Source organism: Ovis canadensis, chromosome 19, assembly GCF_042477335.2.
Source record: "Ovis canadensis isolate MfBH-ARS-UI-01 breed Bighorn chromosome 19, ARS-UI_OviCan_v2, whole genome shotgun sequence".
In the NCBI taxonomy this organism is placed as follows: Eukaryota; Metazoa; Chordata; class Mammalia; order Artiodactyla; family Bovidae; genus Ovis; species Ovis canadensis.
In genome coordinates, this window is record NC_091263.1 from 47,259,717 (window position 1) to 47,276,416 (window position 16,700).

The 16,700-nt window shown below is 41.1% G+C and overlaps 1 protein-coding gene across 5 annotated transcripts in view; it reads left to right on the plus strand.

The window, feature by feature from the left end:
* The first annotated feature begins 898 nt into the window (after positions 1 to 898).
* EOGT (EGF domain specific O-linked N-acetylglucosamine transferase) overlaps positions 899 to 16,700 on the plus strand; it is a 56,177-nt gene continuing 40,375 nt past the window's right edge. For 3 of the 5 annotated variants that reach the window (XR_011250864.1, XR_011250863.1, XM_069561685.1), the window contains exons 1-8: positions 899 to 1,337; positions 2,911 to 2,966; positions 4,628 to 4,851; positions 6,231 to 6,331; positions 6,931 to 7,039; positions 10,566 to 10,660; positions 11,003 to 11,107; positions 14,621 to 14,727. Coding sequence is in view for 3 of the 5 variants with exons in the window: in XM_069561685.1 (XP_069417786.1) it covers positions 4,642 to 4,851; positions 6,231 to 6,331; positions 6,931 to 7,039; positions 10,566 to 10,660; positions 11,003 to 11,107; positions 14,621 to 14,727 (727 nt within the window). In the remaining 2 variants the exon portion in view is untranslated. Of the gene's footprint in view, positions 1,668 to 2,910; positions 2,967 to 4,627; positions 4,852 to 6,230; positions 6,332 to 6,930; positions 7,040 to 10,565; positions 10,661 to 11,002; positions 11,108 to 14,620; positions 14,728 to 16,700 lie in introns of all 5 variants that reach the window. The other 2 variants (XM_069561687.1, XM_069561686.1) reach the window with 2 other exon arrangements.

Genomic DNA, 16,700 nt, shown 5'->3' on the forward strand with positions numbered 1-16,700 from the left:
TAGAAGCCTTTCTCATATATTGTTCTCATGTGTTCTTATATATCTCTATCTCTTTATTGCATATCACTTAGAGGCAAACTAGCTTGTGTGTTCTTTTTGAATCAACTGACAGAAAAGTTGTATTTCCTGTATGTGACAAAATAGGTTGGTGGCAAGTAACCTGAGAAAGCACTTTTATGGCTACTGCCCTTATTAGTAAGGGGTGGGCAAAGTATGAAACTATAATAAAGCAGTAGTTCCTTTAGAAGCAAAACCTTACATGAAGAGTAAATGAGTTAGTCCTGTAAATTGCTTTAGAATAATACCATGTTTCTGCATTGCGATTATTTGAAAAAAAGAAATCCAGATAATGTGGCTCATTTAGCAGGTTACTAATGGAACTTGTAACAGTTCTCCAAACAGTATCTGGAAAGATTATTTGAAAAGTATGTAAAGATTTAGAAAAAAACCGTTGTGTTTTCTGATGATCATAGTACTTAAAACCGGTGACTTTGTGTCTGAGCATAAATGTATGATGACATCAGCTTTGATCAGTTCAAGATGAAGCAGTCATTAATGCTCAACTTTACTGTGCTCTCACTACACAGTATACTATATGGACCGAGAGTGCCAAGAGTAAAAGTGTGGGGAGATGGGCGTTCAAATAAGTACGGTAAGATAAACCAGTGCAATTTAAATAACTACAATAAAAGGATAAAAGTCAAACTCCACAAAGTGACATTTGAGCTGGTGAGTTTTCTGATAGTCACTAAGACAGATAAGAGGACTACTATATAATGTACAAGGCTTCGAAGAATTCTCACCACCAGAAGGTGCAGCCAACTACGAGCAGGCTCAGAGAATGAATGTGAGGGCGGCAACTTGTACCCTAAATAAGGATACAGTAACCCTCCACCTCAGTGCAACGGGAAGGAAGAAGGGAAAGAGTCCGGTTTTCTATGCAACCGGTCGCAGTGTCCCTTAAGCGCCTTTTCGCTACCTCTCAAGGAGGAGAGTCCAGTTTCTTAAAGTCCTCCTCCTCCCCTGGCGCTATGGCCGGGGTCGCAGCACAGAGGTCCTCGTCCTGGCGGGAAACGCAGGGAGCTGCGGACCATGCCCCTTGACTCCGCGTGAGGTCGTGCGCGCGTGGTCCCGGCTCCGGCCCCGAGGACCCCATGCGGGGCGGGGACCGGCTCCCGGCACAGCCCGGCCTAGGTGTCCGGGCAGCTCCCGGGCGCCCCCTGGCCCGGCTCCGGCGCCGGAGGTTTCCGGTGAGCTGCAGTCGCCGGTTATGACGACTCCCTCAGCCCGAGCCGTCGTCGCCGCCGCCTCCGCAGCCCCGGCTTCCCAGGCTCCAGGTGGGACTCGCCCCGCGGTCCGCGGAATCTTCACCCGCCCCCCCGCCCTCTGCCTCGCCCGGGCGCGCGGTGGGCGCTTCTGCCTGCTCCCGGCGCGGCTTCCCGGCGGGCTGGCGCTTCTCCACGGGTCCGCCCGCGCCTTCCATCGCCCGAGGGCCGAGAAGGAGGACGTGGGGAAGCCGACCTGATCCTCCCGTTACCGAGGGCTCGGCCCCTTTACGGCGCCTGCCGCGGCGCGCCGGGCCCCGGGCCCGCTGGGCACGGGGAAGCATGCCGGGTTTCCCAGGCCGGGACGTAGCCTCCTTCCAGGCCCCTCCCAGGCGTGTTGAGGTCTGTGTTGGGAGGGTGCAGTGTGCGGTGCTGCGGGGCGGGTGGTCCCCGGGAATCTCTGCGCCCCGAACCCCAGCGCGGCATCATGGCTGCGGAAGGGCGCTCGCCGCCGACCCCGCCGCTTTGGCTCCTCAGACGTTGCAGCGCACCGCTGATGGACCTCACCTGGCCATCTCAGGCCCTTTCTAGCCTCCTGCCTTGTAAAACTAGTGCTAGTTGGGGCGAGCCGTTTTAGGAGTCCTTGTGGGTCTCACATGCGTTTAAACTTTTCACCTGTCCACTGGCTTCTGTAAACTTTACAAGCTCTCTCAGAGTGTTGCCCCATCTCACCCACTGTGTTCCTTGTCACTGTCGGAGTTTCACCTCTCATTCGCTTTCAAGCTTTCTCCCTTTCCCTTCCCCTTTCTTAGGCCAGTGGAAATCCAGTCATGATATCCCCATAGAGAGGTGGGGGGAACCAGCAGCTTTGCGCAGAAGGAAAAAGTAGCTCAGCTGCTAAAGCGTCCATCTCCTGAAGTGCGCCCGCCTGTCCCTCAGGGGCTCTCCCTGCAAGAGGACTCAACCCCGGAAAGGCTCTCTATCAGGCCCTGGGGTTGTGCTTTCATGCACAGCAGCCACTCCTGCTAGTTTATGCAAGTGGGTACGTGCCCTTTGCAAAAGCCAGGTTTCTGATCTGAACCTTTAGATTTTTAGCTTGGCGGAAAAATCGTTTACGGATCCATGCGTTTAGTTATGGCTAGAGCTCAGTAGAGGACAATGGACTTGGCTAACCAAAGGTCGACTTGGTCATAACAATGACCTGTTTCTGGGAGAGAATGGCCATTCTGCCTGTTGAATCTGAAAGCAGGGAGCAGTTTCATTGGGTGAGTCGGATTACTGTGGTGGGAACCAGTCGGATTGTCTGCTCTTGGAAATGCTGAGTGTCCTGTTAGCCTGTACCAGTTGGTGCCTGTATGAAGTGGGTCATCTCCTTCCTTCTCACTCTTAGAATCTCTTCTGTTAAGTTACTGTGTTGAGGATTGTACCTGCTACCTCACTTTTAGTAGCTTATATTTGTTAAGGCAGAGAAAGGTTTTATAAGCCAGGCCTTCTGGTTATGGCTTATCTCACTAAATGCCAGATCCTCTGCTTACAGATTATCTCATTATCTTCTCTTTTAATATTTCTTTTAATTCAGAATATCACTGGGATGCAAAAGTCTTCTTTGACATCTTTTTAAGGCAATGTGTTTCATTTCTGACAGATTTTAGATACCTGAAACATCACAGCAACTTCTGGGTGGTTCTGAGGATTAAAGAGGTAAATGTTTCATTATAATTAGAGTCACTGTTACTATTAATGTGTATTTTAAATTTTGTGAAATTGTTATGAACTCACAGTTGGGTAAAAGTCTCAATTAAAATATTAATTCAGGTGACTTTTATTACAAATAACAAGATACTCTTTAGGGATACCTAAAAGAACGATTATATTTACTGCAGAGGGGAACAGGATTTCTTCTTGGCATTCCAACTGTTCAGTTATGATTGCTTGATCTTGGAACTTGAGACGTGATTGAACGTAGCAGTCTGTTTCTAAAGGCCCCATCTCCATCAGCCATATTCACTGAAAGCTGATTTTGAACTTTGGATTTTTCCAGTATGCTTCAGTGACAGCAGACCCTGCTGGGAAGCAACTAATATGTACTAGAGCTTTATCATCTGGTGGGGAGACCCTTTGAAAAACTAGAGCAAATATATCACTAAAATGAACGCCAAATGACATGTTTATTATCTGTGAAATACAAAGAAAAAAATCTGATTTAAGAGATTTAATCCTTCTGGGATGAGTTAGAAATGCAGGAAGGTTCATGACCATTATCTCTTTTCTCAATGCTAAAGCAAGATGGAGAGAATTTAAGGGTACAGCTCTGAGGCAGACTGTCGATTTCACTCCTAGAGTTTTCTTAGTCTTAGTTCTTAATATCATTGTTCTTACACCAAGCGAAAGAAAAGTTTCACAAGGGCTTAGGAGTTTCCTGCTGCCTCCTTGTACTTAGCAGAGTACCTGGCACGCTGCATATTCTCACATACTTCAGTGACTGTTAGTTTTAATCCAGCAGGTACACACTTGCTCGGACCCATTGTACTTCCTTTCTTCTTTCTTCCTGGCATGTTTTCCTGGATCCGCATCGTGTAGATCTCAGCTTAAATGTTACTTAGCAACCCTGCCCCATCCCGTGTAGCTTTAAACTTTTATTTAAGAAACACTTAACATAGCATTTAACATGCCAGGTATATCTAGACATGTTGCCAGTATTTACCTCTGGGGAGTCCTATGAGAAAGGGTTATTCTGATTTCCGTTTAACAGATGGAAAAGCTGAGGCACAGCAAAGTTAAATAACTTGCTGAAGGTCATTCTTCTTAGCTGCAGCCACATTCAAACCTAGGTGGCCTAGCTTCAAAGTCTGCATGCTTAACTAGCGAACTATGTTGTCTATCATATTACCTGACTTACTCAGGCATCAGTAAACAGGGTCCTGTCAAGGTCCTCCTCCCATCTTTGTAAATAAAATTTTATTAGAACACAGCCCCCCATTCCTAGCAGAACTATGGCTGCTTTCCTGACGGGCGCAGACACTATCTGACCTATAAAGCCAAAAATATTTACAGCCTGGCTCTTTCCAGAAAAAATGTGCTGGCCCTTGGTTTATTTGATTCACAGCCCTTGTCATTATCTGAAGTTGTTTATTTGGTTGTTTATTTTATATCTACTGCACTAGCTTCTAAGTTCCATGAAAGCAGCGGTCTTTCCTGTTTTATTCACCACCATATACCTAGCTCCTGACACAGTGCCTGGCCTACAACAATCAGTATTTGTTGAGTAAAGGAACATTATTCAGTAAAGTAGTGAAGTTAATTTAACCCCTTTGACTTTGAAGGCTCTGTCTTAATGAAGATGTTATCAATTTGACCTTTAGGTTTGGAGGTTGCTATGTTCATGCTGCTTGTCTTTGGAGCATTGCTTCCTGAGGTCCCCCTGAGTGGCCAAGACAAGGCTCCTCCCCAGGCCAATGGCATTCCAGCCACCCCTCTGTTCAACTATGCCAGCCTCCGCCTGCCGGAAGAGCATATTCCCTTCTTTTTGCACAATAATAGGCATATTGCCACAGTCTGCAGGAAAGACTCACATTGTCCTTATAAGGTAAATCTTATTTCTCCTCTTCTTGCATATTTTTAAAAGGTTGCAATTGAGGCTGGTTTACTAGTTCCTCCATCATAACTTGAATCTGCAGGTAGACTCCTGGTTGTAACTGTGGGTCAGTGGATGTTTTTATTTCATCTCATGTTTCTTAGGACTCAACTTTGCTTAGAAGTATGTCCTGCTCACAAGGGTAAGATTACAAATCTAAATCACTAGTAGAAGAAATAGGCAGTCTGTATGGTTTGTTTAGTCTGTAAATGAAATAAATTAGATTTGATGCAGAAAAGAATATGTAGTTAAAAGTAACTGAAGAATTTCACACCTCTCTTTTCTTAAATTGCACTTAAGAGGATCTCTCAGCACTTCGTTTTGATAATAACACCTACACCTCTGTCTCTCCATAATTAAGACTGTTACTGTGGCCTTCCTTCTGTTTCAGAGTTGTTGGAAAGGTTTCAAATTGGAGCCCATTCAGACATCTCACGAGGCCTCAGAGATCAAAGCGGGGCATTGTGAGCCATTTCCTTTCCCATGGTGCTGGCACAGGAAGCACGTGGACAGGCTGGGCTGGGAAGCCAGCTGGCACTGCCCCCACGGGCCCCACAGAACAACCTCCTGGCCTGCAGCAGTTGTGTGTCCCCCAAGGGCTAGGGAGCTATAAGTATTCCCAGATCTCTGCTGGTCCTGATCAATCAATAAAGCTGCTGATCCATTCAGTTTAGTTGTGATCCTTTTGGTCATAGAAATTCCATTTTTTATGACTCTCTTGGGGCTGATTTTAGAATCAGTTTACTCACTTGACTTCTTTAAGCTACGTCAAGAAGTTTCAGTTCAGTCAAGGGGGCCGGGGGAGGGATGAAGTGGGAGCTTGGGGTTAGCAGATGTAAACTTCTCTATACAGAACGGATACATAATGAGGTCCTACTGTTTAACACAGGGAACTGTATTTGGTATCCTATGATAAACCATAATACAAAAGATTTAAGAAAAGAATGTGTATGTGTATATATATATAACTGAATCAGTTTGCCACAGAACAGTAATTAACACATTGTAAATTTCAACTATAATTAAATAAAAAATGTTAATTAAAAAAAATACCAATTCAAATGATCTGTGGTAGTCTAGCTAAAACCCAGACTTTTGTTTGGAAAACAGACCTGGTAGGGAAGGGATTGGTGACGAAAGATAATTGCTGTTAAGAATCTCAAGACTGTTTTTCTTAGAATTTACTTATTTCTCTTTCATGAGTATGTATTATAAAATGTGAAAGTGAAAGTTCTAGAAAGATTTGTTCTTTTCATGGAAAAAAAAATCTATGAGTCCTCTCTGAATGTCAGAAGGTAGACCAGTCTCAACACACACCTCTTATGTTCCAGAAATACTTAGAAAACTTGAAATACTGCTGGGGTTATGAGAAATCCTGCAGACCAGAGTTCAGATTTGGTTACCCTGTTTGCAGCTATGTGGATATGGGATGGTAAGTTTCTGGATGGACTTCCCTCCTACCCTATACTTGTCTCCTTTCTCTGCAGTGTATGCTGAAACATCAATTCCCAGCTAGACTCTTTTGCTATTAGATAATAATTCTTTTAGATATTAATTTGCTTACACATTCATGAGTAATTTCACTTGTTTTGACTGTCTCCCACTGGGACAGGAATATCTCTCATTTCCTCTGCCAGAGGAGTGAACAGTATGGTTCACAGAAAATACTTTTCCTCACCATATGCTAAGAAAAGAGATGGATGGCTGACTTTGGTTTTGGAGAAGAGAGTTAAGTATAATCAGTATTTCCAATACAGGCAGGGTTAATGGGGCAAAGAAAATACAGTAACTAACAGTTTATTGTCTTCAGTTCCAAATGATCCTGATTTCCATTGTGTATGCTTATTATCAGGGAGTAAGTCTATAAATAACTTATTTTGGTAACCTCACGTAGTGAGGGTAGATTTTTAAAATTATGATAGTTTACTTAAGAAAATAATGACTGACTTCTAGCAATGTAACCTTTAGAAAATTTAAGGTCCAGAAAAAGTAAAAAGTTGAAAATCACAGAATTGTTTTGTTTGCAAACAGGACGGACACTCTTGAATCAGCCCAGGAAATATTCTGGAAGCAAGCTGACTTCGGATACGCCGGAGAGCGTCTGGAGGAGCTCCATGTGCTCTGCCAGCCGAAGGAAAAGGTGGATGTTCAACCCCTTCATAAGTGAAGATGTTTATTTAAAAATACCTGTGGTATCTATTTATTCATTTATTTATTGAGGTATAGTTGATGTATAATATTGTGTAAGATACAGTTATACAATATAGTGATTTCAGACTCACACTTTTAAAGGTTATAATCCAAATATTGCTTATATTCTTTGTGTTGTACAATATATCCTTTTAGCTTGTTTTATACATAATACTTTGCACCTCTTAATTGCTTGCACTCATAATAGTTAGATTGTAATATAAATACAAGATAGAGGGCACTATGAGAGGAAACCCTCACTCTCACATATTTATTGGCTTAAAGTTTTATTTAACTTCCAAAACCAAGTTGGAAGCCATGTCCTTGTTTTCACACACATATTATCAGGTGGTCATATTTTGAGGTCGGTCAAATATTTCTAGTTTTATAATTAATTATTCCCCTCAACATACACTAAAGAAGGTAAGTTGATGAATTACATCTTTATAAATTTCCTTGCTGGTAGTTTGGGACAGGTGATACACTCCCACCATGCTGCTCTGTATTTTTTGGCACTTTACATTTTGCAAAAAGCTTTTCAGTATGTTATCTGGTTTGATTCTCACGAACAGTATAACAGATAGGCAGGGCAGGTATTATCTGTGCTGTTGGACTAGAGAGGTAAACTGAGTCCTCAGAAATGTTAAGCAACCTGTCAAAGACCACACAGCTACTAAGTGTGGTCTTTTACAATTCTGTTGTTGTTGTCGTTCAGCTGTTAAGTTGCATCCAACTCTTTGTGACCCCGAGGACTGCACCAGGTCACATCAGACTTCCCTATCTTTAACTGTCTCCTAGAGTTCATGTCATCAGTTCATGTCCATTGAGTCAGTAATGCTATTTAACCATTTTCTGCCGCTCCCTTCTCCTTTGCCTTCAATCTTTCTAGAATTAAAATGCAGATCTTTTTCTTGTGCTTTCACTCATACCCCATTGCACTCAGTGATAAACACATTGTCAGGAGGCAATTTGGGGTAATAGGAGAAGAATGGATTATGGGGTTCAAATCTTGATCTGTGGAAAGGGCACCCAACCTTTCCGTGTTCAGCTGCTTCTGCTTTAAAGCCACGCCTGTTTTATAACTTGTGGTAAAGCTGAAATGAGATTCCACACTGAAAAATGCTCCATACAGGGCCAGGCTTACAGCAAAGGGCTCAGTGATAGTTTTTAAAGCCCCAGAGAATCATAAGCACTTAGGATTAGGGTCCACCCTTCACCTAGAGCCAGACATCCTGGAATGTGAAGTCAAGTGGGCCTTAGAAAGCATCACTACGAACAAAGCTAGTGGAGGTGATGGAATTCCAGTTGAGCTATTTCAAATCCTGAAAGATGATGTTGTGAAAACGCTGCACTCAATATGCCAGCAAATTTGGAAAACTCAGCAGTGGCCACAGGACTGGAAAAGGTAAGTTTTCATTCCAATCCCAAAGAAAGGCAATGCCAAAGAAAGCTCAAACTACCACACAATTGCACTCATCTCACACACTAGTAAAGTAATGCTCAAAATTTCCAAGCCAGGCTTTAGCAATATGTGAATTGTGAACTTGCAGATGTTCAAGCTGGTTTTAGGAAAGGCAGAGGAACCAGAGATCAAATTGCCAACATCTACTGGATCATGGAAAAAGCAAGAGAGTTCCAGAAAAACATCTATTTCTGCTTTATTGACTGTGCCAAAGCCTTTGACTGTGTGGATCACAATAAACTGTGGAAAATTCTGAAAGAGATAAGAATACCAGACCACCTGACCTGCCTCTTGAGAAACCTATATGCAGGTCAGGAAGCAACAGATAGAACTGGACATGGAACGACAGACTGGGTCCAGATAGGAAAAGGAGTACGTCAAGGCTGTATATTGTCACCCTGCTTATTTAACTTCTATGCAGAGTATATCATGAGAAATGCTGGACTGGAAGAAGAACAAGCTGGAATCAAGATTGCCAGGAGAAATATCAAGAACCTCAGATATGCAGATGACACCACCCTTATGGCAGAAAGTGAAGAGGAACTAAAAAGCCTCTTGATGAGACTGAAAGAGGAGAGTGAAAAAGTTGGCTTAAAGCTCCAGAAAACGAAGATCATGGCATCTGGTCCCATCACTTCATGGGAAATAGATGGGGAAACAGTGGAAACAGTGTCAGACTTTAATTGTTTGGGCTCCAAAATCACTGCAGATGGTGATTGCAGCCATGAAATTAAAAGATGCACTCCTTGGAAGGAAAGTTATGACCAATCTAGATAGCATATTCAAAAGCAGAGATATTACTTTGCCAACAAAGGTCCGTCTAGTCAAAGCTATGGTTTTTCCAGTGGTCATGTATGGATGTGAAAGTTGGACTGTGAAGAGAGCTGAGTGCCGAAGAATTGATGCTTTTGAACTGTGGTGCTGGGGAAGACTTGTGAGTCCCTTGGACTGCAAGGAGATCCAATCATTTCATCCCAAAGGAGATCAGTCCTGGGTGTTCATTGGAAGGACTGATGCTGAGGCTGAAACTCCAATACTCTGGCTACCTCATGCGAAGAGTTGACTCATAGGAAAAGACCGTGATGCTGGGAGGGATTGGGGGCAGGAGGAGAACGGGACAACAGAGGATGAGATGGCTGGATGGCATCACCAACTTGATACACATGAGTTTGGGTGAACTCCGGGAGTTGGTGATGGACAGGGAGGCCTGGCGTGCTGTGATTCATGGGGTCGCAAAAAGTCTGACACGACTGAGCGACTGAGCTGAACTGAATGTTCCTGAGCTCCGCCCAAGCCTCTTTCAACACAGTTGGCAGAAGTAGAAACAGGCTCCATGGCTGACTCTTAAACTCCTTTGCCTGCATGCATACTCACTTCATTTGTGTCTGACTCTTTGCGACGCCATGCACTGTAGCCTACCAGGCTCCTCTGTCCATGGGATTTTCCTGGGAAGAATACTGGAGTGGGTTGCCATGCCGTCCTCCAAAGGATTTTCCCGACCCAAAGGTTGAACTCACATCTCGTGCATCTCCTACATTGCAGGCAGATTCTTTACTGCTAAACTACTGGGGAAAGGCTTGCTGAAAGTAACTCATATTTGACAAACTACCCTTCCTGCCTTGCGTTTTAAGGTCTGTGACATGTGCCTTCTTCTTTGTTTCCTTTGGCTCGTCTTTGAAAATGCTTTTTCACACAGCTGTGAGGGTAGTGAGGGTTCTGAGTGCCCTTTTTTTTTCTCATGAAGATAAACTGAACCATAAACCATACAACTCTGGGCTCTTAAAAGTTTGAAAATTAAAGAAATAGAACATTTTGGAGTTCTTTGTAGTAACCTAAAAGTGTGCAAGTTGGCAAAAGTATGCTTGGGCAATGCCTCCCAGGGAGGAAAATTCTTAAACAGAAGTGTCATTGGGAAGTATTCATCACAGTGTGTGGATGTCTAGCAAGTCTGGGTGTGTCCTTGCACTGTTAATGCTCACAGTTATCTTTTTCTTGTTTCTCCACCTTATTTCAGAATGACTCAAGTCTCGTGTGTTCCCGTTACCTTCAGTACTGCAGAGCCACCAATATCTACCTTGATTTAAGAAACATCAAGAGAAACCATGACAGGTACTTCAGTAGTGGATGTTAAAATCTAAGGAAAATCTTGAAATATTTGCAGGTCCAGGATTATGCCTTGGATTTGCTTCCTAATAATATGGTTAGGAGGTTTGAGAATGGGAGAGGGAGATGAATGACCCACACCTGTCATAATGAGTTGATCATTATGAAGCTATGTGATGGCTACATTAGATATGATTTTGCTACTTTGTAGAAATTTGAAATGTTCTATTATAAGAGTTAACTTCTAATGAGAAACTGATTTTGGAAATTGGTAGACCACTTTAGTTATAACCTGTGTGCCTGAGTCATGAAAAAAAATTCCAAATTCAATTTTTTGTTAACCACTAGATTCAAGGAAGATTTTGTCCAGAGTGGGGAAATTGGAGGACACTGTAAACTTGACATTCGTTCATTGATGTCTCAAGGTCAGCGCAAAAGCCCTCTGCAGTCTTGGTAAGATATTTTGGGGGGGGGGGGTAGGGGCGGAGAATATGTTTCCGAAGTATTTGTCTTTATTTTTGATGCTTACGAATTTTGGTAGGGACTCTAAATGGAAAATGTGACTCCATTTGTGGATAATTTGGCCTGAGCTTCTGGGGAGTGATGGCTCCAGAGTGAATCATCAGTTGTATTTGACTTAAGTATGTGTTCATAAAATATTAGGAAGTGATACTGTTTACTGTTTGCTAACAAAAAAGTTCAAAAATGAATTTTTTTAGCTCCTCATAATTGCTACATGTGTTTTGGAGAATACATTAAAAAAAATACATACTTATTAAAGCAGATACCAAGCATATAGAGAAATGTACAGTTTGGATTTTGAAAAAGTAAGCCCACTTGAGTAACTCTTACCTGGTTCACAATTAGACCATCTGCTACCCAGGCTCTCTCCCAAATGCAAACCCCATCTTCCTTTCCAAAGATAAACACTACCCTGATTTTAAGCACCTGTCATAAGCTTTTTGAACTTTAGATAGATTGAAGAACACGTTTTGATTTAAAATTTTTTGAATATTAAACTAGGTCTCTCAAGACATTTACTATCTCTGGAAATTAGAGAGTTGGGGGGTTTTAAAAGCTTTATATTTTTAGATAACTTTAGAGTCATAGACACTTAAGAATAATTCAAAAGTAGCATAAGAAGTTTAAAAAGAGTACAAGGAATTTCCATTGTACCCTTACCCCAGCTTCCCCTAATGATAACATCTTAGATAAGCATAGTACAGTAATCCAAAGCAGGAAATTGACATTGGTGCAATGTTATTTTTTAATTTTTCTAAATTTTAAAATTTATTTTATTGGAGGCTAATTACTTTACAATATTATAGTGGTTTTGCCATACATTGACATGAATCAGCCATGGGTGTACATGTGTTCCCCATCCTGAGTCCCCCTCCCAACTCCCTCCCCCTCCCATCCCTTGGGGTCGTCCCAGTGCACCAGCCCTGAGCACCCTGTCTCATGTATCGAACCTGGACTGGCGATCTGTTTCACATATGATAATATACATGTTTCAATGCCATTCTCTCAAATCATCCCACCCTTGTCTTCTCCCACAGAGTCCAAAACTCTGTTCTTTATCTCTGCATCTCTTTTGCTGTCTCACATAAAGGGTCATTGTTACCATCTTTCTAAATTCCATATATATGCGTTAATATACTGTATTGGTGTTTTTCTTTCTGACTTACTTCACTCTGTACAATAGGCTCCAGTTTCACCCACCTCATTAGAACTGATTCAAATGCATTCTTTTTAATAGCTGAGTAATACTGCATTGTGTATATGTGGTACAATGTTATTAAATAAACACATTTGAATATTATCAGTACTTCATGCATTCTTTATTTTTTTGGATGTAGAGCTCAGTAAAATTTATATCATATGTTTAGGTAAATGTAACCACTATCACAGTCACTAAAGAAACTGTTCCCATCATCCTAGAAACTGTCATGCTTCCCTTTATAGTCATACAGGACACTCATAATGTTCATTTTCTTTCTTTTTGGTGAGATATAGTTGATATACAATATTATATAAGTTTCCAGTATATAATATAGGGATTCACAGTTTTTAAAGGTTATACTCAATACTTAGTTATTATAAAATATTGGCTATATTCCCTGGGTTGTGCAATAATATTTCCTTATAACCATTCTGACAGATGCGATTTTGACTTGCATTTCCTGGATGATTAGTGATGTTGATCATGTTTTCATTAGTGATGTTGATCATCTTTTCATGTTGGCTGTTGGTGTGTTGTCTTTAGAAGAAATTTCTATTCAGGTCTTCTGCCCATTTTTTAATTGAGTTGTTTGGTTTTTTGATGTTGAGTTGTATGAACTGTTGATGTATTTAAGATATTAATCTCTTATCAGTCATATCATTTGTAAATATGTTCTCCCATTCTTTAGGTTGTCTTACCATGTCATTGAGGGTTTCCTTTGCTGTGCAGTAGCATTTAAGTTTACTTAGGTCCTGTTTATTTATTTTGGCTTTTATTTCCTTTGCTTTAAAAAGAGATCCAAAAAAATATTAAGATTTATCTCAAAGAGTGTTCTTTTTTTTTTTGAGTGTTCGTTTTTGATGTCAAACGTTCATGCTAAGCAAACTGTTCAGGAAAACTGTCTTTCACAGATTTATGTGGCATGTTAGAGTTTGCAGTGCAAGATCTTAACTTCACATAAGAGACTTTTGGAGTAAGCATCGTATTTTCTAGTGGGCGTTTCTATTCCTAGTATACTTTGATATGTGAGATCCAAAATCAAATATTAGATATTTGTTTCCTTGTATCTTTTGATATCATGATAGTTCCCTAGGGTATATTTATGTTAATTATTTATTGCTGTATCATAAATTACTCAAACATTTAGCAGCTTAAAACAGTGAAATTTTTTATCACACAAAGTTTCTGACAGCCAGGATTTGGGGGCAGCTTAGCTGTGGGTTCAGGCACAGCTGGGCCTGTAGAGTCTGTTTCCTAAACTCACTCATGTAACTGTTATCTTTAGATTTTCTTCTCTGGTTGTTGGCTAGAGGTGTCATTTCTTTACCATATGGACTTCTCCCTGAGGCTGCCAACAGCCTGGCAGCCAACTTCCCCGAGATCATATTGTCTGAGAGAGAACATGTGTAAGCATGGCCCCAAACGGAGGCCTCAGTCTTTATATTTATACCCTAATGGTCACACTGAAAGTGACTACCATCACTTCTGCCATATTCTGTTCATTACAAGTGAATCACTAAGTCCAGCTCACCCTCCAGGGCAGGGAATTCATCTCCACCTCTGGAAGGAAGAAGTATTGAAGAATTTGTGGACATATTTTTGAAACCACTGGAATAAATATTTTAGCATTATGTGTGTTTTAAAAGGATCTCTTTGATACTTGTCTTAAGTCACATATAGTCTCAAAGATAAAAAGTTTACAAATGATCTGTAGGTTAACTTGTGATTGTCTTCTTTTGTATGGAATAAAATTGTACCAAGTGGCTTCAGAAGTGGTTTTCCGAGAAACAGAGTTTTCTTTCTTCTGGGAAATGTAGTTGTCTGCAGTTTTTCCCAAGGTACTTGATAAGTCTCGGTATGCCGTCTTTCTCAGAATCCAAAAAGGTTCTCTGGGTCAGTGTTCCTTCTGAGCCTTGCCGGACTGCAAGAAACCTTTCTGAATCTTTCCACATTACTGGTAGATTTTTTTGTTTTTCCAGCTCTCTGTGGAAATTTCTTCTTTGTCAGAAATGTTCCCAGTTGCTCTTGCACATTAGGCTGAAATTTAAAATCATTTGTTTCTTGTCTAAACACTAAAATTGCTTTCAAGCTGCATAAGTATTAGTAAGTTTGAGAAGTTTCATATGTGTTTATGAGTATTTTCTGGAAATAAAACTCACCTAATGAACAGATCCTGAATTACAGTATTGCAACAAGAGATACAGGAGGAGCCCTTTAAAGCATCTCCTGATTCTTAATTCCAGGTTTGCGGAGCTACAGAGCTACACTGAGCTCAACTTCAGACCTGTAGAAGATGCTCAGTGTGACATTGTTATTGAAAAACCAACCTACTTCATGAAACTAGATGCAGGTGAGAAGTTAATTTCTCTGTTTTATTTATTGGTTAATGTGGCTTTGTTCCTTTTTACTGATATATGTGTTCCTGTAACTTTGGGAAGCACTTCATGGCAAATACATGGGAAACAGTGGAAACAGTTACAGATTTTATTTTCTTGGGCTCCAAAATCACTGCAGATGGTGACTGCAGCCACAAAATTAAAAAAAACACTTGCTCCTTGGAAGATGAGCTATGACAAACCTATACAGTGTTTTAAAAAGCAGAGACATCATTTTGCTGGCAAAGGTCCATATAGGAAAAGCTATGGTTTTTCAGTAATCATGTACGGATGTGAGAGTTGGGCCATAAAGAAGGCTGAGTGCTGAGGAATTGATGCTTTCGAATTGCAGTAGCTGGAGAAGACTCTTGAGAGTCCCTTGGACAGCAAGGAAATCAAATCAGTCAATCCTAAGGGAAATCAACCCTGAATATTCACTGGAAGGACTGATGCTGAAGTTGAAGCTCCAATACTTTGGCCTCCTGATGGTGAAGAACTGACTCATTGGAAAAGACCCTGAGGCTGGGAAAGATTGAGGGCAAGAGAAGAAGGAGACAACAGAGGATGAGGTGGTTGGATGGCATCACCAACTCAATGGACATGAGTTTGAGCAACTCCAGGAGATAATGAAGAATGAGGAAGCCTGGCATGCTGCAGTCTATGGGGTCTTAAAGTATCACACATGACTTAGTGACTGAACAACAGTAGCAAGGTGACATTGAACAGTAGATTTACTTTTTGCTTTCTTCTCTTGAAAAAGTGAACTTCCCACTGTTTTATGTTCTGGCGTGCTAAAGAAACTTTCATATCATTGTCAAATAACTCAGTGAAAATTGAAACATGAGTGAAAAATGCCTGGGTACTCCTTTTGCAACTAAATTTACCCCATGTGGTTTCTCTAATCCCTTGCTTTAGCTGGTGCTTCAATAGAACTTTTTAAAAATTAAGAGCCCTGTATGCAGTGTAGGTGGGAAAGGAAGGCCTGTGGCCTCTTCAGGCAGACTTTGTGATGCTGTCTCCATGACTGAAGCTAACTTGAAATTCTTTTGGAAGTTAGCCCTGGCATATATTCTTGATAAAAAAAAAAAAAGTTAAAATTATTGTCCTATTTATAGTTAAAGCTTCCAATTCTCCACATGCAAGCACAGCTTTTGCTTTGTGAACTTGCTGCCCTGGAGAGAAGAAACACAAATTGTAACTATTATCCTTTTTGTTACAAGAAATGGAGATTTCTGTGCCACACCACATCCAAATTCATGAGAGGCTGGGCTTACGATGAAATATAGAGAGCCCCCTGTCACAAATATTTCAGAATTCCTCTAATTTATTGATCATATTTTTAATGTGCTCCACTTCCTGAAGTCGTAATTCTTACATGACAAAATCTGAGGTTCAGAAATCAGACAGGTTTAGGTTTTAGAAATGCAAGCAGGTAAAAATGCTGTGTTCAAGGTTCCAACACATTTTTAAAATATGCAGATTAAAATGGAGCAAAGAAAACACTGATCTGTCTGAGGAAGGGTTGAACATGTGCAAATGGTTGAATTTATGTAGCTACTTATGCAATAAAGAATATAAAGTTGGAATAATAGGCGAGGGTAGATCTGCATCCTTTCTTTCCTGTGTTTATAACTCTGCCTTTTTCTTCCAACTTAACACTATCAGCCCATGTTCCTTCTCATATTAATTTTTGTTTTTAAACAGTTGAACAAATCTCATAAACATACATCAAACAGTTTTCGCTCTTTTAAAAGAAAATAACTTCTATTATTTTATTTATTTATTTTTGACTGTGCTGGCTCTGTTGCTGCACGGGCTTTCTCTAGTTGTGGCAAGTGGGGACTACTGTTTAGTGGCCGTGCCCGGGCTTCTCACTGGCGGTGATTTCTCTTGCTGCAGAGCACAGACTCTAGGGTAGTGCGGTGGGGAGAGGGGACGAGGAGGAGGG